This window comes from Macaca thibetana, chromosome X, assembly GCF_024542745.1.
Source record: "Macaca thibetana thibetana isolate TM-01 chromosome X, ASM2454274v1, whole genome shotgun sequence".
Classification (NCBI taxonomy): domain Eukaryota; kingdom Metazoa; phylum Chordata; class Mammalia; order Primates; family Cercopithecidae; genus Macaca; species Macaca thibetana.
The window spans coordinates 47,503,919-47,531,416 of NC_065598.1; the positions used below are offsets into that span (position 1 = coordinate 47,503,919).

Consider the following 27,498-nt stretch of genomic DNA (forward strand, 5'->3'; position numbering starts at 1 on the left):
TTCAAAAGCCTCTTCAGATTCTAGGGACCAAATCAGAACATTTGGAGAATTAACATGTAGTTGCTCCATCCGAGGTTTTCTGCTCTTTGCAGAAGCTGGAATCCCCTGTTCTCTAGTCCCCTAGCAGTTCCCAAAATGGTCTCAGTTGTTTTATTGTAGTAGGCCCTTTCATCTGCAAAATTGCAGCCTTTACCTGACAACAGATTCCCTAAATATTTTACTTCGGTTTGGCAGTATTAGAGTTTGTTTAGTGAGGCCATATGTCCCAGCCAAGCAAGGAATTGTAACAAAGTCAAAGTATCAGTTTTGCATTGTTCTTCAGTTTTAGAGGCTACCAGCAAATAATCTACATATTGAATAATTACACATCCTTCCAGTGAGACAGATTTCCCTAAGTTTTCCTGTGAATGGCTTGAGAAAAAGAGTAGGAGAGTCCTGAAACCCTTGAGAGACCATTTGCCATAAATGTTGGACTTCATCATAAGTAAAACCAAACTAGAATTTAGACTCATTAGCTAGAGGAACAGAAAAAAATGCAGAACACAGATAAACTACACAGGAAAAATTTGCAGACAATGGCACTGAAGTCAGAGTAGTTGCAGGATTAGGAAATAATGGGGTTAATGGAGCAACAAATGTATTTACTTCCCTAAGGTCTTGTATAAATCTATATAGTGGTTGTCAATCTTCATCAAATGTACCTTTCTTGACTAGAAGTCTGGGACTATTACAGGGTGAATGTCCTTTTAAAATTATTCCTGATTTTTCTAATTCTTTTATACATGGTTTTATTCCTTCTGATTGAGCTCTCAACAAAAGTTATTGTGTTATACATGGCCATAGCTTATCTTTTTGGTAAGCTATTTTTATTGATTTGATATCTTGAATTAAACCAGTATCATTATTCTATGGGTCCCATTGATTTGTTTCAGTTTGGGGTACTTTTGCAGCACAATGTGAGACTGCTACCCTCTGCTATCCCCTTTTCTTTCTAAAGGCACCTAGTAACCAGATCAGGTGCCTTTTCCTCTAGGCATCTCCACAAGCACTCCATCTGGAGTAGAGAATATGGTAGCCTTTATTTTGCACAGCAAATCTGCAAGGAAGTCTCTCTTCAATAGCTTTACAGGAGGATCAGGAGAAAGTAAGAAAGCATGTTCATTATCAGAGGACCTATCTTTATGGGAACTGTGGAGGGAAAGAAACAAGTAGAAGGCTGACCTGAAATGTCAACAGCCTGTATTAACCTGTCGCCGGATGGCAAGTGAGAAATTTGAGGCAATTGCAGAATAAGTAGCACCAGTATCTACCAGAAAAGGCAAGCATAGGTTAGCCTGAGGGGAAGTTATTGACACTTGCCGTTCTCTAGTTTCCACCCCTGAAACTCCCTTAGTCTGCCAGTTTTGAGCCAATTGCCAGTTGTTCCTTAGTGGAGGGTTTTCTCCGGGGCTTTCCTGATGTCTCTCTGTTCCTGGAATTTCTGCATCCTCTGGGATCTCTACAATCCCTCTTCCAATATTCTGGCTTCTTACTCTAATGACAGTTTTCTCATTGTCCTTGACTCCCTTTATATATTGTCCAGGGTAGCATGATTCCTTTGGAAAATAGTTGTAACTGAACAGTTAACACAGTGGAGTTTGTTTTTTTGTTTTGTTTTGACACAGAGTCTTGTTGTGTCACCCAGGCTGGAATGCAGTGGCACAATCTCGGCTCACTGAAACCTCCACCTCCTGGGTACAGTTAACACAGTGGAGTTTGTTTGTTTGTTTTGTTTTGTTTTGTTTTGACACAGAGTCTTGCTGTGTCACCCAGGCTGGAATGCAGTAGCACAATCTCGGCTCACTGAAACCTCCACCTCCTGGGTACAAGTGATTCTCCTGCCTCAGCCTCCCAAGTAGCTGGAACTACAGGCACGTGCCACCATGCCTGGCTAATTTTTGTATTTTTAGTACAGACAGGATTTCACCATGTTGCTCAGGCTCGTCTTGAAGTCTTTGGCCTCAAGCAATTTGCCTGTCTCAGCCTCCCAAAGTGCTGGGATTACAGGCGTGAGCCAGCATGCCTGGCCTCACAGTGGGTTTTAATTGCTTCTCTTCTTCATCTTTCTCTAGCTTGTCCCAAAACTAAGTAGCTGCTGCTAAGATTTGAGTAATAATCTGTCCTTGGCTGAGACAAAGGTAGACAGGATCAGAGAGTATTTTTGATCCGTCCCTAGATTTGTACTGGTAAATTTTGAGAAAGCCTCAACAAACTGCTGAGAGAAATCAACAAGGAGCACACTCATCTTCTAGGTTCACTGCTGTAATTTCTGCCAGCTCACTTTTAGCAGAAAGGGGTTCAAGTATGGGCATTAGCAACCCTTTTTAATGGGTCCCTAAAGCCCTTGTTCTTCCATGGCCATGGGGGACGGCAGATAGTAGCAGTCTTTTGGCCACTATTCCTCCTATTGTGACAGGTCATCTTCCAATCCCTAACATGCCTGTTCCATCAAACAAGCACAGCCTGCTGGTTGCAGAATTCCATGTAGGAGCCAGTGTACATCCCCATATTCAGGGTTATAAACTGGAAACACACAACCAAGTTCTTGTGCAAACTTCTGTGGCTCTTGCTTGGGCACAGGAAAGGAAGTCCTTATGTGAGTAATATTGGCTGAGTTGAAGGCATAGATTCTTACCATTTCAGGTTCCACTTGTGGAGGTCTGGGGTAGCTTTGTGATGGCATCAGCCTTATTGGTGATGCAGATAGGAAGGGCTGCTGTCCTGTCATCGAGTCAAGAAAGATGTAGAATTAGACAGCACTTGGGATTTCTTTTCCATGTTGGTATGTATCAGCCTAACACACCTTTTTTGTTTGTATTTTCCAAGTAACTACTGCAGCTGCTCTCCATCTTGTCACCTGCATATGGGGAAAGTCTTGTATCTCAGTTATTCTGACTGTTGGAGGTGCAATCTAGGCTAAGCATGAAATGGAATCAGGGCACACAAACCTCACACAGGGCAGATAATTCATTGCTGGTGAAAACAGTTGGGCTTTTGTCCCTCTTTGCAGGGAAACCCCCTAAGGGAACCACCCATCTCAAAGATTATGGCTTTCTTCTTACCAGGAGTCAATTTGAGGCCACAGGGGTAGGGGTGGGTAGAGATAAAGAGGTCAATGCAAGGGGAACAGAGTGAATGGGGACAGCAGAGCAAGGAGGAGCAGGAGGGTTTGGTGAAAAAGAAAGTACCTTTCATTATCTCATTTGCTCTTGTGTTTTCCTCAATCCTTCCAAATAATTTTTAACTTTCTTCTTAGAATGACATTCATCCCATAAACATGAGTAATACATTTGCTTGCAATGGGGTCCTTTTAAGAATCACCACAAATAAGTTAATTCACCCAAATGAAAAGAATCATCCTCAGGTCACACTATAAGACTGGATTCTCATTCCAAATGTTATATACAGATATGTTAGCCCTTTAAGAGAAAGCCCTGCAGGCTTTCCCATAGTTTTCTACCATCAAAGCTAGTGGTGATCCTGATGGAGTTATAGGTTCTGCATTACACATGCTTCTCAGTCATAAAATCTTTTGGAAAAGATGATTTGTCTGGCTTAGTATTTGAAAATAGCACAGAGCTAGAAGGGAGACATTTTATAATTCACCTTCAGCTGGTCTGCTCAATTCAGGAACTTCCAGGCCATCCTATCCTCATCAGCAGATTGCTAGGGGAAAATTAAAAGTAAAATCTGGCAACCCAGGAAATCCTGACTACAAATGTAGGGAAGAAAGAAAACAGTTTTATTATTGAATAAGCATTAAGCCCACTGATTTGCATCACAGGCAATCTGCTAATGAGATTGCAAAGGTAGCAGAAAATCTCACCCTTTTATATAGCCAAGCAGATACAATCCATTACATACATGTTCTCAGGATAAACGATAACTCATCCTCATGTGAGATGACTTGACAGCACCATTTGTTATATATTCTTTTATAGTTTATCCTGTTTACCTGGTAATTGGAGCAGCCACACATGCTAGTTAATTGCCTTTATACAAAGGCAAAAGTCAAACTCTGTCTCTATGAAAAGCAGGTAGTTACAGCTTAGAGCCTGGTGCCTAAGCTAAACTCCAGGGTTACAGGGAAATAGGAGATAGGATTCTTGATATCTGTATTCAAAGAGATGGCTCATAAGCTCTTAAGAAAAACATTCCTGCATTGTAATGCTGACAGAAAGCTTATTTAGCTTTTAAAAAGATTTATGCCTGTAATCCCAGCACTTTGGGTGGCCAAGGCAGGCGGATCACGAGGTCGGGAGATTGAGACCATCCTGGCTAACATGGTGAAACCCTGTCTTTACTAAAAATACAAAAAACAATTAGTTGGGCGTGGTGGTGGGTGCCTGTAGTCCCAGCTACTTAGGAGACTGAGGCAGGAGAATGATATAACCCAGGAGGCGGAGCTTGCAGTGAGCTGAGATCACACCACTGCACTCCAGCCTGGGCGACAGAGCAAGACTCCGTCTCAAAAAAAAAAGAAAAAAAAAAGATTTATGTACATATTGAAGAGAATATAAATCTTCTCAAGGAAATGCTCTAGAAAAGGGAAGAAGAGAAAAGGCATTTTTTCCCCCTTGGCAACAGTGAAAATTCAACTCTTTTTTAACCTTATAGGCTAGGGGTTCTCCAAATCCCAGTTCCCACAGGGGTGGCTCAGATTGTCCTTGATGAGCGCCTGCACATGCAGTGAGTGAGGTGCACTACAGGAAATGAACACAGCCCAGGGAACCTGCTGCTGAACAGCCGCCTGTAGGCAAGGTTCAAACTTGCTTGATGCAGATATAAGCCTGAGACGTGTCCAGGTCAAGAGCAGTCCAGGCCTTGCTGTCTGGTCATACCCAGCAAGATGTGTAGGAGTACAAGAGACCCATGGAAGTGTCTTCCAACTCCAGTGGGGTAGAAAAGAAAGCATAGACAATGTCCAACACAGTGTCCCAAATGCCATTCGCTTGTGCAGTGTATTCAGTTATAGTCACTATGTTTGTGACAGCCAGGACTATGGGAGCAACAACTGAATTCAGTTGGCAGTAATCCCCTGTCGGCCTCCAGCTCCTGCTAATCTTTTTCACTGGCCATATAGGGCTGTTGTATTGACATCTTACATATCCACTATACCTGCTGCCTTTCTGTCCTTAATTGAAGCTGTGATTGCTCTTTGTCCTCCAGGGATTCTTTCTCTCCTTTTTGTTGGACCACCTGGGAGAGGAAGGTAGGTGGGTTGGGGAGTGGCTTGCATGTCTCACTACCATGTGTCTACATATGGCAGTCCCCTTTGGACTGGATGAGCATTCACAGCACAGGCATGTAAAACATCATGCCAGTGATATACTCAGTCATGGAAGCCCCAATAACAGTACATTGAATTGGCCCAAAGGGCCCTACCCACAAGGTCACTTTAGTTTCCCTTCCTCACTAATCCCTGCCTAAACCCCATCAGTTGAATTGGGTTCTCCCTTCCGCACCTTGAGATCAGATAGGATGGTCCCTTGGGCGACTGTATCCAACCAAGCCTTGGAAGTCTGAGTCCCTCCCTTCCCTGAAGTTCTCCAGCACACTCAGAGGGACGTGTATGGTGGCCTTTGGTCCCTCTAGGAAACAGGAAGGCCTCTGTCCCCTCTCTAATCATTTATTTAAAACAGCTGATTTCAGGGTAGAAGGGGACAGAGGGACCAAGCATGGAGTGAGAGGATGCAGCGCCATGCCAGTAAGCAAGTCTTCCCATTTACTTTCAGTTTCAAGCAATGCAGCAGCTGCTCAGGACTCAACCTAGTGAACCGCTCATGTTTTTAGTATGCCCAGAACTCTGTATCGGGCGGCAAGGTCAGCCTTATTGACACCATCTATTTCGACTTTGGGGATGCCTCAGTTCTACAGCCATGGCCACATTGCTTTCTAGTCATGCCCATTGGTAAACTCAGGCTTTACTAGCACAGTAGCAACTTCTTACTTCCAAGATGTCGACTTTAAGCTGGCGCATTTGCTGCCCATTTTCCTGATAGCATACCTTAAGTTCTTGCTTAGTTTTAAACATAAAAATGAGGGGAGTTTTCCAGGACAGTGTGAGCTGACCTAAAAAACATCTTGAATTCTTTGGGTCAGTTTCTCATTTCCTAGCATTATAGATCCAATACGGGGCAGTAAGAGCCCAATGCTAGTCAATGCCTCATCTGTGATTTCCCACAAGAGTTCATCTCAGGCAGCTTACCAAGAGGGCTAACTATAGGCCTAATGACAGCAGCCGAAATCTACTGCAAAAAACCTCTGAGACCTTTTCCTGTTGCTTCTGAAGGGCTCTAAGGTTGGCATGATAGACTGCAGGAGGGGCCGAGCTGTGAACACTCCAGCTGTTGCCATTCTTCCTTAACAAGCTTTACATCCCCTCCTGCCTGTTGTGCAACCAGACCAGCCAAAGTTCTGACCATTTTCCTGGTTTCTGTGCCTACCAGTCATGAACTTTCCTCTTTTTCTGTCTTGGGTGTAGATGCTCTTTTCTGTAACTATTGTCTGCAAAAGGGTTGGGAACTGCATCTCCACCCCTCCCACCAATGATCCTTAGTACTGGTCGTTACTAAGGGTAGAAGGGGACAGAGGGACCAGGCATGGAGTGAGAGGGTGCGGCGCTATGCCAGTAAGCAAGTCTTCCCATTTACTTTCAGTTTCAAGCAATGAAGCAGCCTCTCAGGACTCAACCTAGTGAACCTCTCATGTTTTCAGTATGCGCAGACCTCTGTATCGGGTGGCATTCCCCTCAATGGCATCCCCCCATTGGGGGGAACCTGAGACTGACCATCAGATTGCTGAGGAAGTCCCCCACCTGGATGAGAGTTTGGAATAACTAGGAGACTCTTTAAACCTTCTTCCTGTCACTTAGTGTGTAATAATTTCTCCAGTTCCTCCTCATCGACAAGCAGTAAAGTGGAGGACCATTTATTACACAGTTGACCATACAATTTAGTCAACATAGTCACTGCTGATTCACCTTAAATCCTCTTAATTGCCCCATATATTAGTTTTCTATCACTGCTGTAACAAACTGCCACAAACTTAGTGGCTTAAAATAACAGAAGTTTGTTATCCTATAGTTCTGTAGTTCAGAAGTCCAAAATGGTTCTCACTAGTCTAAATTAATCAAGATGGCAAAGCTCATTCCTTCCTCAAGGCTCTAAGGAAAATTCTATTTCTTTGCCCTTTCCAACCTCTAGAGGCCACCCATATTCCTTGGCTTGTGGCTGCTTCCTCCATCTTCAAAGCCAGCAACAGTGAGTTCAGTTCTTCTCACATTGGATCACTCTAACCTTCTCTTCTTCCTCACTCTTCTTCTTCTTCTTCTTCCTCTTCCTCTTCCTCTTCTTCTTCTTCTTCTTCTTCCTCTTCCTCCTCTTCTTCCTCTTCCTCTTCTTCTTCTTCTTCTTCTTCTTCTTCTTCTTCTTCTTCTTCTTCTTCTTCCTTTCTTTTTTTTTTTTTTTTTTTTTTTTTTGAGACAAAGTCTTACTCTGTTGCCCAGGCTGGAGCACAGTGATGTGATCTTGGCTCACCGCAACCTCCACCTCCTGGATTCAAGCAATCCTCCTGCCTCCGCCTCCCGAGTAGTTGGGATTACAGGTGTGTGCCACCACGCCTGGCTAATTTTTGTATATTTAGTAGAGATGGGGTTTCACCATGTTGGTCAGGCGGCCTTGAACTCCTGACCTCGTGATCCACCCACCTCAGCCTCCCAAAGTGCTGGGATTACAGGCGTGAGCCACCGCGCCTGGCCACTCTTCTTTTAAAGATCCTTGTGGTTACATTGACCCCACCTGGATGATACATGATCATTTCCATATTTTAGGTCTGCTAATTTAAAATGTTAATACCATATGCAACCTTAATTTCCTTTTGCTATGTAGTATAATATATTCACGGGTTCCAGGGATTAGACAATAGACATCCATGGCAGGGAGTTGGGGGGATTATTTTTTCCTTCCAGGGGTCTACAAGGCCCTCATCTTTCCTTTTCCAGAAAGCTACATCTCTGTGAGTGGCCAATCCTAATCACCAGAACTTTCAAGAACTGTGAAGGGTCTGAGATTTTACCCTACTTGCAAGATAAAAACCCAGCACAGTATCATGGTTGCTGGCAAAAGAATACAAGACTCCTCAGTAAGAGATAAAGGACTTTATAACACTTGTGGCAATAGTGGTAGCCGGAGTGTTAGCATTTGTGCTGCTTCTCTGAGCCTCAGTTTCCGCAAGGCAATGCAGAGGGCTAGATGATACCTGCACATACAGTGGGTTCCATTATAGGAGAGAAAGCCTAAATTTACGGACTCCAGATCTTTTATAATGGTCAATAAGTCTGCCTCTCCTTTGTTCTGAAGGGAGAAATTACATTTAGTATAATTTCTAGTATAACCTGCCCTTTGTTCTGGAGGGAGACTCTGTCTTCCAGGGCTGCTTGCTATATTAACAGCCTTGAAAAGATAAGTTGGAAAAAAGGCAGTCAGTGAGTCTGCTTTCAAGATGTGCAGAGACCTGTGGAAAACCATCTCTCAACAGCCTCTCAAGTCCCTCTTAATCTATGGCAAATCTCCCAGATTCTCCTCTCTCTCGTTTTTCTCCTTGCTATTTGTTGAAGAAACTGGGCCATTTGCCCTGTGCTATATCCCACATTTTGGAATTTGCTAATTGTATTCTTGTGGTGTTATTAATGTGTTCCTGTATCTTTATTTTAATATGAACTGATGAATCTAGAGGCTTGATCAATTCAGATTTAATTTTTTTTGGCAAGAATACTTCATAGGTGGTGTTGAACACACTTGCTGATTCATCCTTCCGGGAGGCGCATAATACTTAAGTACATCTGTGTGTTCAGGAATTGTCAGCCTGGTTCATACATTATAAAATTTCTTCAGTCTTTCACTCAATGGTTTCAGCAGCCATTGATGATCAGTGCTTTTTTATTTGAGGCAGGGTCTTGCTCTGTCATCCAGGCTGGACTACAGTGGTGCATCACAGCTCATTGCAGTCTTGACCTCCCAAGCTCAGGTTATTCTCCCACCTCAGCCTCCCAAGTAGCTGGGACTACAGGTGCGCTACCATGCCTGGTTAATTTTTTGTATTTTTTGTACAGACGGGGTTTTGCCATGTTGCCCAGGTTGGTCTCAAATGCCTGGGCTGAAGTGATCTGCCGGCCGTGGCCTCCCAAAATGCTGGAATTACAGGCGTGAGTCACTGCACCTGGCCTCGTGATCATTGCTTTTATTAGCATTTCTCGGCTGGAATTCTTCTGTAAAGAATAAATTTCCAAAATCAACTATTTGTGTACCCTGAAATGAAGTAGTTGTGGGTGGGATAATAATTTTAGTATAAAACTCAGTAACGCCTCTTTCTTGATATATAAAACACTTCACTGGCAATCTGTTACTTAAAAGAATTCGTGCTATTTCCATGATCAGACTCCAGCATGCTTACCTGAATGTTTTTCTCATAATCACCTCCCTAATTGTTTAACTTCCATTTTCTGTTGCTTATAACAGAATACCTGAAACTGGGTAATTTATACAGAAAAGGAATTTATTTCTTACAGTTATGGAGGCTGAGAAGTCCCAGGTCAAGGGACCACATCTGGTGAGGGCCTTCTCTTTGGTGGGGACTCTGCAGGGTCCTGAGGTGGTACAGAGTATCACATGGCAAGGAGGGGCTGAGCGTGCTAGCTCAGGTCTCTCTTCCTCTTCTTATAAAGCCACAAGTTCCACTTCTGTGATAACCCATTAATCTATGAATGGATTAATCCATTTTGGAGGGTGTGGAGTCCTAATTAGGGAAAAGGAGTTGGGCTAGTGGGACTGAAGGAAAGCAAAAAGAGAAAGCAGATAAGCTACAAGTCTGCCTTTCTTCATGGTCCAGGACACATAGCCCTCCTGCACAAATAACTCACAATCTTCCTGTGCCCAACTATCACCAGACCTTCAGCTGGTGTTATCAGTACTGCACATTTCAGCATACATCATTAACACCATTCTATAAAATCTCCAGCAAGCCTTTCTTTCCATGCAGTTAGCTCATCTCTTGCTGGTCTGCCCATTGTACCCTTGCAACATATTTTCCTACTCTCTCTAATAAATCTGCCTTTCTTCACCTACAACTGTCTTGGTAAATTCTTCTTACCCCTGTGCCACCGGCCCCAGATAGTTGCTGCTTATTTATGATAGAGGGGACAAATATTCAAACCATAGCACTGACATATAAATAGTCTTCTCTCTTTTTTACAGAGCTGTTTGCTCTTTACTTAATTCACCATGTATTTTCTGTTTCCACACTATTCTTGTCTCTTCTGGAAAGTATTTCCCCCACTTATCTTCTCAATTATTTTTTTTTCCAAGAGTCAGTTTAAACTGCACCAACTTTATGGAACCTAAACCTACATCCCCAATAGAATTGACTGTTTTCTATTTGGGGCCCACAGTGTACCCTGAATATATTTCAATATATTTTATTTTATTTTATTTTATTTTTAGAGTCAGGTTCTCACTCTGTCACTCAGGCTGGAGTGCAGTGATGCATCCATCGCTCAGTGTAACCTCAAACTCCTGGGCTCAAACGATCCTCCTTCCTCAGCCTTCCAGGCAATTGGGACTACAGGCTTATACCACCATGTCTGGCTAATTTAAAAATTTTTTTAGAGATGGGGTCTCGCTGTGTTGCCCAGACTAGTCTTGAGCTTCTGGCCTCAAGCGATCCTCCCAAAGTGCTGGGATTATAGGCATGAGCTACCACACCCAGTCTCTTGAATATGTTTCTAACATGTCCTTTTGTTTTTTGTGGTTTTTGAAATTGAGTTATATTTGAAATATACTGAATTGCCCAGATCTTAAATGTATAGTTTGATGAGTTTTGACAAGTATATGTGGGTGTGTATATATATGTACATATATATATACACACCCATATACACACATATATGTACATATATATACATACCCATGTAGCCAGCATACAAATTAAAATATAGAAAGTTCCCTCTTGACCAGTCACTATTCTCCCCTTGAGGCAACAACCATTGTTAAGGTTTAACCCCTGTAGATTAAAATCCCTGTAGATTAATGTTAATCCCTGTAGATTAAAATTCTTGATTGTCCTGTCTTTGTAATGGAATCCTACCATCTGTATCTGACTTCAGTGTTTGGCTTCTGTTTGTAAAATAGCATAATGCTTTTGAGATTCATCCAGGTTGTTGTGTCTATCCGTGGATTTTTCCTTTTTTGTTGCTGAGTATTCCATTGCATGGAGACACCACAATTTGTGTAGATATTCATGTGTTGATGAACATTTGGAATGTGTCTAGTTTCTGATTATCATGAATCAAGCCTGCTATGGGCATTCTTATAGAAGTTTTCTGAGGATGTATGTTTTCATTTCTTTTTAGTAACTACTAAGAATTGGAATTGCTAAATTATATGGTAGATATATGTTTAACTTTATTAGAAACTGTCAAACAAGGTCCGGCACAGTGGCTCAGGCCTGTGATCCCACACTTTGGGAGGCTGAGGTGAGCGGATCACTTGAGGCCAGGAGTTCAAAACCAGCCTGGCCAACATGACAAAATTCTGTCTCTACTAAAAATACAAAAATTACCTGGGTGTGGTGGCACACGCCTGTAATCCCAGCTACTAGGGAGGCTGAGGCACGAGAATCCCTTGAACCTGGGAGGCAGAGGTTGCAGTGAGCCAAGATCGCACCACTGCCTCCAGCCTGGGTGACAGAGCAAGACTCTGTCTCAAAAAACAAAAAAAGAAATTGTCAAACAAGTTTCCAAAGTGATGGCTTGGTTTTACATTCCCACCAGCAATTTTTGAGTTTCTTTTTAATTTTAGCTTTTCTAGTGAGTGTCTAGTGCTTTCTCAATATAGCTTAAATTGCATTTCCCTTACAACTAATGATGGTGAATATCTTTTCATGTGCTTTGTTGGCCATTTGTATGTCTTTTTTGTGTCTACTCAAGTATTTTGCTCATTAAAAAAAATTGGGCTATATGTCTTTTTCTTATTACTTTCTAGGAGTTCTTTCTACATTCTTAATATGGGTGTTTTGTATATGTGGCTTGACTTTTCATTTTCCCAATAGTGCCTTTTGATGACACTATTTTAATTTTAATTTTGATAAGGTCCAGTTTTTGAAGATTTTCTGTTATGGCTGGGGTTTTTTGTACTATGTCAAGAAATCCATGCTTACGTCAAGGTTGCAAAGATACCCTCTTACATTTCCTTATAGGGCATTTTTAGTTTCAGCTTTTATGTTTAGGTCTATAATCTAGCTCAAGTTAATTTTTTGTTAACTTTTTCTATGATTTGTTTTCTATTTCTGTTCTTTAGTATTTCCTTTCTTTTACTTCCTTTAGGTTTATTTGGTCCTTCATTTTCTATTAGCTAATGGCTCCTTGAGGGTAAATTTTAGGACACTGATTTAGACTTTTGTAATATAAGTGTTTAAAGCTATAAATTCCCTTCTAAATTTGTCTTTTATCTGCTTCTCACAAATTCTGATACATTGTAGTAAGCAGCCTTCTAAAATGGCTCTCAGTGATCCCCACTACCCAGTATTCACACCTTTGTGTAATCCACTTCCCTTTGTGTATGGGCTGGACCTAGTGACTTGCTTCTAATAAATAGAATATGGCAAAAGTGATGGGATGGCCCTTCTGAGGTTAGGTTATAAGAGATTGTGGCTGGGCGTGGTGGCTCACGCCTGTAATCCCAGCACTTTGGGAGGCCAAGGCAGGTGGATCATGAGGTCAGGAGTTTAAGACCAGCCTGGCCAAGATGGTGAAACCCTGTCTTTACTAAAAATACAAAAATTAACTGGGTGTGGTGGGGGGCGCCTGTGATCCCAGGTGCTTGGGAGGCTGAGGCAGAGAATTGCCTGAACCCAGGAGGCGCAGGTTGCAGTGAGCTGAGATCACACCACTGCACTCCAGCCTGGGCAACAGAGCAAAAAAAAAAAATTGTAAGATAGCTTGCTGGCATATTCTCTCTGGCTCTTCTCGCTTGCTCTGATGAAGGAAGCTGCCGTGTTGTGAGCTGCCCTCATCTATTACCTCACAGTTTCTGTGGGTCAGGAATCCAGTTGTGGCTTAGATGGGTCCTCTCACTCAGGGTCTCTCACAAGGCTGCAGTCCATGTTGGCTGGGGCTACATTCATCTTGAAGATTGACTAGGGAAGGATCCACTTCCAAGCTTACTCAAGTGATTGTTGGTAAGATTCAGTTTCTTGCAGGCTGTTGTGCTGAGTGATTCAGTTGTTTTAACTTACTAAGTTTTAGAGTGATTTAACACAGATTTTTGGTACTGGGAATGGGGCAGCCTGAAAATGCAGGAGTGTCCTTCAAACTGAGAAGTTGGTGGAGGCTGGAAAAGATTTTAAGGAGAATGTTAGAGAAATCCTAAATTTTAATTTCAGAGAGATCTATGGGTACAGCTTTTATCTAATGGAGTGAACCCAGTGAGATTCACAGAAAATAAAATTTTAGAGCAAACTGTATTAGCAGAAATACTACCACTTTGGACTGAAAGGGATATAAACAATAAAAAATGTGAAAACATGTTAGCCCCCCAAAATTCTTCTGACAGGAAGCAGGTTGAGCAAATTCTTTTGTTGCCTTTCATGAAAAAGGAAGGATGACTCAGATGGTGATGCCAAGAACCCAGAGTGTGGAGCCAAAAGCCATGAAGAATTATTCCTAGGCCTTGAGACCTAATCAAAGAACTCCTAACATTTAACCAGCCAGATAATACTTTATTTTCTTCAGCATTTTAAAAGTACCATCCAACTGTATTTTAGCCTCCCCTTCTTCTGTTGAGCAGTAAGTGGTCACTTGAATCACCATTTCTCTGTGTGTAATATTCGTGGGGGGTTTTTGTTTGTTTTTTGCTTTTCCAGCTGCTTTTAAAATCTTGTCTTCTTTGGTTCTCAATAGTTTGACTATGATGCTCCTAGGAATGGTTTTATGTGTATTATTCTGTTTGGAATTTGCAAAACTTATTGAATCTATAAATGTATGTCTTTCACCAAATTTGAGAAATTTCTGCACATTATTTTTAAAAATGTCTTTTCTGCCCTTCTCCCCTTCTGGGTCTTAAATTGCATGTATGTTAGATCTTTTGATTTTTGTCTTACTCATCTGTCTTAGTCTGTTTTTCCTACTGTAACAACATCCCTGAGACTGGGTATCTTATAAACAATAGAAATGTATTTCTCACAGTTCTGGAGGCTGAAAAGTCCAAGATAAAGGCACCAGCAGCTTAGGTGTCCAGTGAGGGCTGCTCTCTGCTTCCAAGATGGCACCTTGTTGCTGTGTCCTCCAGAGGGGGTGAATTCTGTGTCCTCATATGGTGGAAAGGGTGGAAGGTCAAAAAGAAAGGATGTAGCTAGTTCCCTCCAGCCCTTTTAAAAGAACACTAACCCATTCATGAGCCCTCATGACCTAAATACCTCCTAAAGGCCATACCTCTTAGTACTGTTGCATTGGGATTAAGTTTCAACATAAATTTCGGAGGGATAACAAACATTCAAACCATAGCATCATCCCTGAGACTCTATTTGTTTTTATTTTCAATTTTGTTCTCGCTGCTTTTCAGATTGGATAATTTCTGTTGGTCTATCTTTAAGTTAATTACCTCTTCCTTCAGTTATCCGTATTCTTCTGTCAAGCCCATCCAGTGAACTTTTTAGTTTCAGATTGTATTTTTCAGTTTTTTTAATAGTTTCTATTTCTCAGTTGGCCTATCCTATGTATTCATTCATTATGAACATATTTGTATGTTTTTCAGCATAATTATAACTAACTGATTTAAGGTGCTTTTCTGCTAATTCTAGCATCTGGATCACCTCAGGTCAGTCTCTGAGTGCATTTTCTCTTGAGCCTCTTCCCTTTCTCTCCACACCTTTCTGTGTCTCTCTGTTGAGTTGTTTTGGATTGTATCTTTGTTGTGAAACATATATTAGAGATGCTTGATTCTATTTAATTCCTCTGACTATTGTTGATTATTTTTTGTTTTGCTTTGTATAGGGAGCACTTAACTTGGCTAGACTCAAACTAGGAAATGTTTTCTCTGTGGTATGTGGTAGCTCAAATTTCAGTTCATTTAGCTGGTCAACCGGAGATCTGGGCAGAGTTCATCACAGAATTTAGGCACCCTTCTCTCTTTCAATGCCTTTCTGGATTCCCCCTTGATTTTCCAATGATAGTGATGACTGCAGAACTCCCCTTCGATTCTTCAAATCAGTAACACTGGTAGTTTTCTTTTCTTCTCTCTCTTTTCTTTTTTTCTTTTTTTTGAGACAGGGTCTTGCTCTGTCACCCAGGCTAGAGTGCAGTGGCACAATCATAGCTCACTGCAGCCTTGACCTCTCAGGTTTAATCAGTCCTCCCGCCTCAGCCTCCCAAGTAGCTGGGACCACAAGCATGTACCACTTCTCTTGGAATTGTAGTTGTCCCACATGGCACTGACTGGGCCTATTCACAAGCTAAAGTGCCAGCCTTTCTTCGAAGTGTCAGCTGTCCTCCCATAGATGCCTGATTTGGGTTGCTCCTTAGTATCTTAATATTTTTTGTTCAGAGTTTATAGTTGTTATGTGTATGAAGGTTGGTCTGATAAAAGCAATGCAGTCATACTGAAACTTAATTTTTGTTAATGTTTGTATATGGTTTGAGGGGTGGGTCAAGGTTTGTGTTTTTTTCCTAATACTGATATCTATCTCTTTCAACACAATTTGTTGAAAAGACTTCCCTTTTGCCCATTGAATCACATTGGCACTTTTGTCAAAAAACAATTGTCCGTATATGTGTGGGTCTGTTTCTGGGCTTTATTCTTTTTTTTTTTTTTTTTTTGAGGCGGAGCCTCGCTCTGTCGCCCGGGCTGGAGTGCAGTGGCCGGATCTCAGCTCACTGCAAGCTCCGCCTCCCGGGTTTACGCCATTCTCCTGCCTCAGCCTCCCAAGTAACTGGGACTACAGGCGCCCGCCATCTCGCCCGGCTAGTTTTTTGTGTTTTTTAGTAGAGACGGGGTTTCACCGTGTTCGCCAGGATAGTCTCGATTTCCTGACCTCGTGATCCACCCGTCTCGGCCTCCCAAAGTGCTGGGATTACAGGCGTGAGCCACCGCGGCCGGCCTCTGGGCTTTATTCTGTTCTAATGATATATCTGTCTGTGCTTACATCGTCCCATACTGCCGGAAATACTGTAGCTTTACAGTAAATCTTAACATTAGGGGGTATAAATCCTTCATACTTTTTCTTGCTTTTGGGTATTCTGGGTCCTTCACATAGCCATATAAACTTTAACATTTGTCAGTTTTTACCAAAATCTTGACAAATAAGTGATTAAACAAGTAGAAAACAAATCAGTAATGCGATAGGAAATGTCAACAACACTCAACCAACTTGATTTATATATTACAGAAGACTACAGCCATCAATAGCCAAATATATATTCTTTTCAGGGAGACATGGACCATTATCCTAGATTGACCATATGTTGAAATCATACAGAGTATACTTTCTGACCACCACGGAATTAAATTAGAAATGAGCAATAAAAGGGCATCAAGAGAAAAAGGCAGTATTTTTGAAGAGTAAATGAAAGCAACAGGAGAGGGAGCTATGTGAAATCGTTAAAAATTGGGATGGAGGGGATATATATGCTTCCCTCTAAAAGTTATAGAGCACAAATTTCTCATAAAAATGAGCAACAAAATAGGATCAAGGTCAAATCCTTACTAAAAATTATAATTTTTAATAAATGAAAGACTAAATGTCATACATAATGAATAGCAGGAATTTATGATTAGATTTTTATATTCTACACAATATTATGTGTGTGTGTGTGTGTGTATATATATATATACACATACACACACTAAGTATTTAATGGGCATGCCATATGGTATATTATGATGAAAAAGTATTAAAAAGAACTTCCTATCTGTCTTCTCTCCATCTTCCAGTGCTGATCATGTTGCCTTGAACAAGATTGTGTTGTTACAGGTATCAGTGTCATTTGAGGATGTGACTGTGGACTTCAGCAGAGAGGAGTGGCAGCAACTGGACTCCACACAAAGACGCCTGTACCAGGATGTAATGTTGGAGAACTACAGCCACCTGCTCTCAGTAGGTAAGGACAACCATCCTGTGAAGTTGTGAGGAGCCTGTTACGGGTTAAATTGTGTCCCCCAAATAAAATATATTGAAGTCCTAATCTCCCAGTCCCCCAGAATGTGACCTTGTTTGGAAATAGAGTCTTTACAGAAGTAATCAAGCTAAAATGAGATCATTAGGGTAGGCTTTAATCTAATATAATTGGTGTCCTTATAAAAAGGAGAAAACTGGACACAGACACGTGCGCACACATACATACACACACACACACACACACAGAGGGAAGACAATATGAAGATACACAGGGAGAAGATGGAATGTGACTAGAATGATACATCTGTAAGCCAAGAAACACTTGAGGCCACCAGAATCTCGGAGAGACCTGGAACAGTTCCTTCCCTAGCACCTTCAAAGAGAGTATGGCCCTGCTAACACCTTGGTTTTGGAGTTCTGGCCTCCAGAACTGTGAGACAATAAATTTCTGTTGTTTTGAGCCCCCTAGTTTGTGGTAGTTTGTTATAATAGCCCTAGGAAACTAATACAGAGTTTTATACTTGGAAATGGGGTGCAGCTGTGATAAATACCTTAAAAATGTGAAAGTGGCTTTGGAATTGGGTAATGGGTAGAGGCTGGAGCTAGGGGCTGGGATTTGATATGCTTGACAGAAAAAGCCTAGATTGCCTTAACGAGACTATTGGTAGAAACATGAATGTTAAAGGTACTTTTAGTGAGATCTCAGATAGAAATAAGGAACATATTATTGCAAACTGGAAGAAAAGCGATCCTTGTTATAAAGTACCAGAGAACATGGCTGAATTGCATTCTGTTGGGTGAAAAGTAGAACTTGTATGTTATGAACCTGAATATTTAGCTGAGGAGATTTCCAAGCAGTGTTGAAAGCACAGCCTGGTTTCTCTGTGCTGCTTATAGTAAAATGTGAGAATAAAGAGATAAATTGAAGAAAGAATTGTTAGGAAAAAGGTACCAGAACTTGAAGATATAGAAAAATTTCAGCCTATCCATATGGCAAAAATTCAGAAAGTGTACTCTGGAAAGAACACACCAAGGGTGTGTCTGGACAACCAATTACTAAAGAGATTAGGTATGTGACTTGTGGATCCAATCAACTGTCTCACTAGAAATGCCTCCAGGTTGGACTGAAGGGGACAGAGACAGGAGAAAATGAAGGAAGGCTCTTGGACTTCTGGGATTCTATAAGCAGGAAATGTGATGGTAAAGCTGTTTTGACTGTGATCATGTGTTATCCTTCAAGGAAAGGGAAGAATGACTTTGAGGATAGTTCAGAAGCTAGTAGGGCTGTAGCTGCCACCACAGGCCCTAAAGGCACAGGCTGACGAGATGGGGGGACCCATTGCCTCCTTAGTTTCAGAGAACAGGACCATCTCTTTGTTTTCAGGGCTGAGGGGGCAGGGCCAAGGTTACTATGTCTGATCTGAGGTTACACCATGTATTAGTCCGTTTGTTCTCACATTGCTATAAAGAAATACCTGAGGTTTGTCAAAGATCAAATGGCTGTAGATGTGTGGTATTATTTCTGAGGACTCTGTTCTGTTCCATTGGTCTATATCTCTGTTTTGGTACCAGTACCATGCTGTTTTGGTTACTGTAGCCATAAATTATGCTGCTATAAAGACACATGCACACGTATGTTTATTGCAGCACTATTCACAATAGCAAAGACTTGGAATCAACCCAAATGTCCATCAGTGACAGATTGGATTAAGAAAATGTGGCACATATACACCATGGAATACTATGCAGCCATAAAAACGGATGAGTTTGAGTCCTTTGTAGGGACTTGGATGCAGCTGGAATCCATCATTCTTAGCAAACTATCACAAGAACAGAAAACCAAACACCGCATGTTCTCACTCATAGGTGGGAACTGAACAATGAGATCACTCGGACTCAGGAAGGGGAACATCACACACCGGGGCCTATCATGGGGAGGGGGGAGGGGGGAGGGGAGGGATTGCATGGGAGTTATACCTGATGTAAATGACGAGTTGATGGGTGCAGCACAGCAACATGGCACAAGTATACATATGTAACAAACCTGCACGTTATGCACATGTACCCTACAACTTAAAGTATAATAATAATAAATAAATTAAAAAAAAAAAAAAAAAAACTTAAAACTATATATATACTTAAAACTTAAAAAAAAAAAAAAAAAAAAGAAATACCTGAGACTGGGTAATTTATAAAGAAAAGAGGTTTAATTGGCTCATGGTTCTGCAGGCTGTAAAGGAAGCATAGTGGCTCCTGCTTCTGAGGAGGCCTCAGGAAGCTTCCAATCATGGCAGAAGGCAAAGGGGAAGCAAGCATATTACATGGTGGGAGCAAGAGTAAGAGTGAGGGGGAGGTGCTGCATACCTTTAAACAACCAGATCTCGTGAGAACTCACTCACTATCATGAGAACAGCACCAAGGGGATGGTGCTAACCCATTCATGACAAATCTGCCCCATGATCCAGTCACCTCCCACCAGGCCCCATCTCCAACACTGGGGATTACAATTTGACATGAGATTTATAGGGGACACAGATCCAAACCATATCAGGTGATGAAGACCAAATATATATATCTTTTTAACTTTCCCTTATGGTTCTTGTTGACTGTCAATTTTGTATAGGTATTTAGCCTTAGTAGATAGAGTTTACTACCCACTTTGGGGTACATTCTCAAGCAACATGGCCCCAATAATGCCCAGGCCCAGTGCACCAGAGCCTGCTGCTGGCCTCAGACCATCAACAGGTTGGGCCTCCATCAGAAGGACTTGGGTGCTATGAACAGCAGTGGGGAGTGGGTCTTCTCTATGCCACATTTCCAGCACCCCCACTGTGGGGCAGAGGTTCAGCACTGAGCTCTTCCATGTTCACTTGCTGTTACTGAGGAAATCCTTGTTAAGTTTCTTCTCCACTAACTAATATGCTTAAATTCAGTGGGTGAGTAAATTCTGGTCCGATAGCAAGCCAAAAAGTGTTTCTCAAAAGGAGAGTAGTTATCCACTACTAGAGGATGGCAGGACTTTGTTCCCAAATCCTAAAGATCTGCACTGTGATTCACCTATAAGGGATTGCCAAAGGCTCCAAACAGCATCCCCATCTGCCACTGTCACTTCAAGCACCATTGGATCTGCTGGATCCTATGGTCCAAGTGGCAGAGCAGCTTGCACAGCAGCCTGGATCTGTTGTAGAGTCTTCTCTTGTTCCGGGCCCCATTGAAAACTAGCTACTTTTTGGATAACTTGGTAAATGGACCAGAGTAGCTTTACCCAAATCAGGAATGTGTTACCTCCAAAATCCAAAGAGGCCCAGTAGGCATTGTGCCTTTTTTTTTTTTTTCCTTATAGGAAGGTACAACAGCTTTTGCTTCACCTTAGAAGGGATATCTTGACATGCCCTGTACCACTGAACCCCTAGAAATTTCCCTGAGGTGTAAGGCCCTTAAATTTTTTTCAGATTTATTTCCCACTCTGATATGTAAATATCTTACCCATAAGTCTAGCATAGTTGCTGCTTCTTGCTCACTAGGTCCAATCAGCATTATCTCATTAATGTCATGGACCAGTGTGATATCTTGTGGAAGGGAAAGGTGATCAAGATGCCTGCAGACTAAATAATGACATAGGTCTGGAGAGTTGATATACCTCTGAGGTAGGACAGTACAGGTGTATAGCTGGCCTTGCCAGCCAAAAACAAACTGCTTCTAGTGGTCTTTACTAACAAGTATCACAAAAAAAAATTTGCCAGATCAATAGCTGCATACTGGGTACCAGGGAATATGTTAATTTGCTCAAGCAATGAAACCACATTTTGAAGAGCAAGTATAATTAGAGTCACCACTTGGTGACGTTTATAGTAATGTGTCATTCTTCAAAAGCCGTCTATTTTCTGCACAGGCCAAATAGGAAAGGTGAATGGGGATGTGGTGGGAATCACCATACCTGCATCCCTCATATCCCTGATGGTAGCATTGATTTCCGCAGTCCCTCTAGGAATGTGGTATTGCTTTTGGTTTACGATTTTCCTAGGCAGAGGCAGCTCTAGTGGCTTCCACTTGGCCTTCCCCACCATAGTAACCCTCATTCCACAGGTCAGGGAACCAATGTGGGGATTCTGCCAGTTACTGAATATGTCCTTCCAATTATGTATTCAGGAACTGGGGAAATAACCACAGGATAGGTTCAGGGACCCGCTGGACGCACTGTGAGATGGACCTCAACTAAAACTCCATTAACCACTACACTTCTGTAAGCTCCTACCCTGACTGGTGGACCATAGTGGTGTTTGGGGTCTCCTGGAATTAGTGGCAGTTCAGAGCCAGTGTCCAGTAATTCCCAAAATGTCTGATTGTTCTTTTTCCCAATACCTAGTTATCTTGATAAAAAGGCCATAGGTCCCTTTGGGGAACACTGGGAGAAAGATCTCATAGTATAAGTTTTTGGCAGTGTACCAGGGTCCTTCCCTAAGGGAACCTGGCTTCCCCTTCATTCAAGGGGTTCTGGGTCTGAGTCTGTAAATAGGCTCAAGTCTGGGAATTGACTGAAGGGCTGTGACTTTGTGCTTTTATGATTCAAGTTAGAGTTTTGTTCACTTGACCTAGAACTCCTCTGCTTATACAGATCAACTTACTATTGTGTAGACTGCCTGTCTGTTTCTTTTCTCAGGACACTATGATCAACTAGCCAATGCCATAGGTCTCTGTGAATCAGACTATTCTGATTGTTGCTTTGACTCTGCTGTCTATTGTGGTAGCCCATGTTCACCTTGCATTTGGCGATTAAGTACCTCCCTTTAACCCCTGCCACCCCAGGATCCAACTATCCCCATTGCACTTAGGTTTCCCTACTCAGTGGCTGCAGTTCCTACTGTAAGTTCCAGCCTACAGACAAGAGCACTCAGAGCTCTTCAAGGATGCTTGAGTTCCCCTTACAAATTTGTTTCTCACAGTGCTGACAGGTGTGTCCTCTGGACCCTCCCAGAGTAGATGGACAGGTCTCACATGATAAATCCCCTCCAACAGTCCAATTCTTTGGATACCTTCCTCTGCAGAATACCCAGGCGGTTCTGGCATTTCAACTTCATTTAGTGTAGGCCACCTTTTGGTCCATGTTTAGCCAGCCAGCCAACCAAACTGTTAGAGCCCTTTCTAATCCCTCCAGCAGCAATATCAAATTCAGAATCTCTGCTTAGTGAGCCCATATCAATCAATTCAACCTGATCCAACTTTTTGTGAGCCCACATCAATCAATTCAGCCTGATCCAACTTTTTGTTTCTTCCACCTTTATCATACACCCTTAATATCCATATCCATGTGTAGTCTCTAGATCTGTCTGCATAAATTAAATGAATCATGCCGTTCTTTTGGTGTACGCACATCTTCATGGGTCATTCTTTGTGCTTCACCTTTTGGGACCTGCTTTGACTTGAGTCCAGTTATATGTCTAAAAGCAAAGAAGGATGGTGAGCATAGGCTCTTAAGGGAATCGGCAGTGCCCGTCAAGGCAAGTACCTCAGGAGAAGCCACTGAAAGTGCTTCAGGAACAGTAGGGTTAATCTTCTCAGATGGGGTAGAAGGGCTGCTTCTACTGGCAAAGGAGACTCAAGAATTTAAAGGTTCAATGTCCAGTCTATTTCCAATTAGTTTTTTTTTCTCTCTTTTAGTCTCAGGTGGTTGCTTTCAGGGTTCCCTCAGTCTCTTGAGAGCCCCTGATGGGAGGAGGGGTCCCAAAGTTCAAGTGATTATAGGGAGTTAAGAGACTGAAGTAGGAAGGGAATGGTCTGGCAAATAGAGGGGTGGAAGAGGTAGGGGTTTGAAGAGGGACCTATGAAAGGATTCAAGAGAGCTTAAAGGGAAGATCAAAGGTGGTAAAAGGAAGAAGGAGCAGAAGCAATGGGAAGGGAGAGGTTTTGGAGGAGACAGTTGGGGGAGATGTAAATTTTCCCAAGGAAGCCCTTGAAGTTCCAAACTATCCTTAGTAATATCATGCCAACAAGACAGGAAACAGGTAGAGTTGGTGGAGCATATAGCCAGCAGGGGTTCAAAAAGGGATGTTTTGGTAGACTGAGAAGTTCCCATGTTTTTAAACTACTAGTACTTTTATGGTTTTAAATAGAGAAACTTGGGACTCTGACGCAGCTTCTGTTCCATACAGAACCCAGCCTCTTAAAGAGAAGTCTAGGAGACTAACCCAGCCTTTCCTTGCATGAGACTCTAACTTATTTTCTTGTAAACAGCTGGTTACCTGGAACTTTAACCTACCTTCTAGCATGAGAATCACTTGAACCTGGGAGGCAGAAGTTGCAGTGAGCCGAGATGGTACCACTGCACTCCAGCCTGGGTGACAGAGCGAGGCTCTGTCTCAAAATAAAATATGTGTATATATATATATATATATATATATATATATATCTGTCTTTACTGTGCTTCAATGGACTGTCATCCAGAGGCTCAGGAGTCGGACTCATCAATGGGTCCCCAATTAGTCAGGAGTGAAGACAAAGGCTTCGAAGGTGCATACTTCAGATTCTGGGTGAGAAGTCTGGGGTCCAGTGATCAATGATCTTATCCGAGTTGTGGCACCAAAACTGTCAAAGAAAACCAGAGCTGGACAATAGTTAAAGCGGTGAAAATAGATTTTATTCAGAATTATTACAATAGGGGAAAAGATACTTTGGTATAGAACTGGGCTCAATTCCAAATACAGCATAGACGAGTGGGGATTTATAAATATAGCCCAGGAGCAGAGTGGGGCAAGTAGATGGAAAATGGCTAAGAGGAAACATCAGGGGTAAAGGGGGATTGTTACTAAACTGACCTGACAAGATTCTTGGAGAAGGCAGGTGAGGGTGATCGAATATTATGTGGGGGATAGGTCAGGAATTTGATCAGATATCAAATGTGATTGGATGTTGAGGTTGGGGGATTCTAGCTAAACTGACTTAACAGGAATCTTGCTAAAATTGGGCAATGTAAGGATTCCCCTTGGTAACCGTGATCAGTTACCCCAGCCAAAACCATAACTCCCTTGTTTGCCAGTTGATTCAAGAGCACGAGGGACCCGAAGTGGTCAGGTGGGAGTTTTAACTTTTAGTTTAGTGGAATCATTGTGTGTCTCCTGGTGGAAGTATTTCTCCCTTTGGAATTAAGACCTCTAGAACAGCAGAGCATAAGGTCACAGAGACAGGTAGCAAAAATTTTGCTAGTGGACCATTAGGGGTAATAGTGAAGGGCATCATTCCTGGCTCAGGGCTGCCTGCCACCCAGTGGGCTCAGAGGACAGATCATGGAGCCAATGAGATTATTCACAAGCCTTAAAATCTAATCAAATTTTCCCTGCTAGGTTTCAGACTTGGGTCCCATGATCTCTTTTTTCATTCCAGTTTCTCCCTTTTGGAATGGGAATATCTATCCTATGCCTGTCCCACCATTGTATTTTGGAAGCAGATAACTTGTGGTCTGATTTCATAGGTTCACAGATAGAGAGGAATTTTTCCCCAGGATGAATTATATCCTGTCTCATCCACAACTGATTTGGATGAATTAGATGATGAGATTTGAGACTTTAGTTGACAATGTCGAGATGTGATTTTTGACTTATGAGTTGATGTTAGAATGACTAAGACTTTGGAGGATGTTGGGATGGGGTGAATGTATTTTGCATGTGAGAAGTACATGAATTTTGGGGAACTAGAGGGAAGACTCTTGTGGGTAGAATTTTGTCTTCCCCAAAAACTATGTGGAAATCCTACCCCTCGATACTTCCGAATGTGACCATATTTGGAAATAGAGTCTTTACAGAGGTTACCTCTTGATTATCAAGTTAAAGCAAGGTCATTAGGGTGGGCCCTACTGTAATCTGACTGGTGTCCTTATAAAAAGGGGAAATTTGGACACAGGGAGAATGCTATATGAAGGTGAAGGCAGAAATTGGGGTATTGCTGCTACAAGCATGCGTAGAGGGAAGACAATGAGAAGATACACAGGTAAAAGACAGCCATGTCACTGGGGTGATGTATTCACAAGCCAAGGAATGCCAAAGAGTGCTGACATCTTCTAGAAGCTAGAAGATGCTAGAAAGGGTTCTCTCCTAGATCCATCAGAGAGAGCATGACCCTGCTGACACCTTGATTTTGGATTTCTAGCCTTTAGACATGAGAGACAATAAATTTCTATTGTAAGCCACCAGGTTTTGGTACTGTGTCACAGCAGCCTTAGGACACCAATATAGAGCCTCGTTGTGTTTCCCTTCACCACCACTGAGCTATCTGGGACATCTGAACTGTATTATGGTGTCCTCCTTGATTTGTCTGAGATTCTTCAGTCCCTTTTCACCTCTGTGATTATTACTCAGTTCCCAATGAAATGGGGTTACTTCTCCAAAGAACAAATGGAAAGCAATTTACTGGACCCAATTCTCTATCATGTCCTGTTAACAGGGTTTGAAGTTCCCAAACCAGAGGTCATCTTCAAGTTGGAGCAAGGAGAGGGGCCATGGACATTGGAAGGGGAAGCCCCACATCAGAGCTGTTCAGGTGAGTGGGTGTGACCCAGGCAGATGGGGACACGAAATAATTTTTTTTTTTCCCCTAAGGAAGACTGATGCCTTTAAAATGCTGTTATTGCTTAAAGGTTGGAAACTTTAGAAATTGCTTGAGGATAGGTAGCATTGGCCTCTCGGGTGCCAAATTGTTCTCTTCCTTTATTTCTCTTACTGTTATCACCTGTCTTCTTTGCTTGGCTTTCTTCCAGGAGAATTGCCCCAGTTCCTATACTCTGGATCATATACCAGGCTTCCTCACTAGAGGTCTTGCTTTCTTGGATATTCTTTCCTTCCATCCCATTTTTATGTGTAATTCCTTAAACCGCACCCCAGAGTCTTAGATTATTATCACATACATTTCGGTTTTACTGGATTTGACTTTTTGAAAATCTGTTGGTTGCCTGGCTTCTGTTCTTCCTAGTACTCTTGCACTGTATTCTTTCTTTTGTTCTCACCTTCTCACTCTAAGGTACCAACAAACTCTCATCTACAACCAGCCTTACCTCCCGTTGCCTTTATAAGTTCATCTTCAGATTCCTCACTCCTCTCTACCTTCCCATGGCCTAGTGCCTCTCTCCCATCTTCTGACTTTATGATCACTATCACTTAGCATTTCTTCTTTTAAAATCCATTTTATTAAGGGAGAATTTACACAGAATGAAGTATATCTATTTTAAGTGGACAGTTTGATGAGTTTTGATAAAGGTATACACCAGTGTAACCACCACCCCTATTGTGATATGTAACATTCCTTCACACAGAATGCTCCCTCATGCCCCTTGTAGTCAATACATACAGCCCCAGGCAACCACTGACATGCTTTTTGTCACTCTAGATTCGATTTGTCTTTATTAGGGTTTTATATAAATGGAATAATACCTTACATACTCTTTTGGGTCTGGCTTCATTTGTTCAGCATAATCATTTTGCAATTCATCCATGTTATTAAGTATATCTCTGGTTTATTCCTTTCGAATGATGAATAGTATTTCATGGAATGAATATATTACTATTTGTTAATCTCTACACCTATAGGTGGTTAATATTTGGTTATTATGAATGAAGCTGCAGTGAACATTCTGGTCTGTCTTTGTGTGAACATACGTTTACATTTTTCTTGGGTAGATACCTAAGATTGGAACTGTTAGGTCATATAGTAAGTGTATACTTACCTTTGTAAGAAATTGTCAAACTGTATTCCAAATTGGCTGTACCATTTTACATTCCCAGCAGCAATACATAAAGATTCCTGTTGCTCCACATCCTCGTCAACACTTGTTATCATCAAACTCTTTTATTTTTGATATTATAGTGGATGTTATCATTTAAAGTTGCATTTATCTTATGAGAATAATGATGTTAAGCATCTTTTTATGTGCTTATTGACCATAAACATTTTTTGGTGTGAAATATCTACTCATATGTTTCTCATTTTTTAGTCAGGTTGTTTGTCTTCTTATTAGTGATTTTTAATATATTTACTGGATACACCTCCTTTACCAGCTATACGTATTGCTAATATTTTGTTCCAATCTGTGGCTTGAAATTTCATTTTCTTTTTGGTGCCCATCAAAGAGCAAACATTTTAATTTTGATGAAGTCCAATTTATCATCTGTTTTATTGTTAGTACCTTTTGCGATCTGTTTAAGAAATCTGGCTGGGCGCTGTGGCTCAAGCCTGTAATCCCAGCACTTTGGGAGGCCGAGACGGGCGGATCATGAGGCAGGAGATCGAGACCATCCTGGCTAACACGGT

General features: G+C 41.8%; 1 protein-coding gene across 6 annotated transcripts in view; it reads left to right on the forward strand.

The window, feature by feature from the left end:
- The window catches only part of ZNF81 (zinc finger protein 81), a 93,810-nt gene that overhangs the window by 44,447 nt on the left and 21,865 nt on the right, over nt 1-27,498 (forward strand). For all 6 annotated transcript variants that reach the window (XM_050775613.1, XM_050775611.1, XM_050775615.1 and 3 more), the window contains 2 exons: nt 17,062-17,188; nt 25,639-25,734. In XM_050775613.1, the coding sequence (XP_050631570.1) occupies nt 17,062-17,188; nt 25,639-25,734 (223 nt within the window). The remainder of the gene's footprint in view (nt 1-17,061; nt 17,189-25,638; nt 25,735-27,498) is intronic.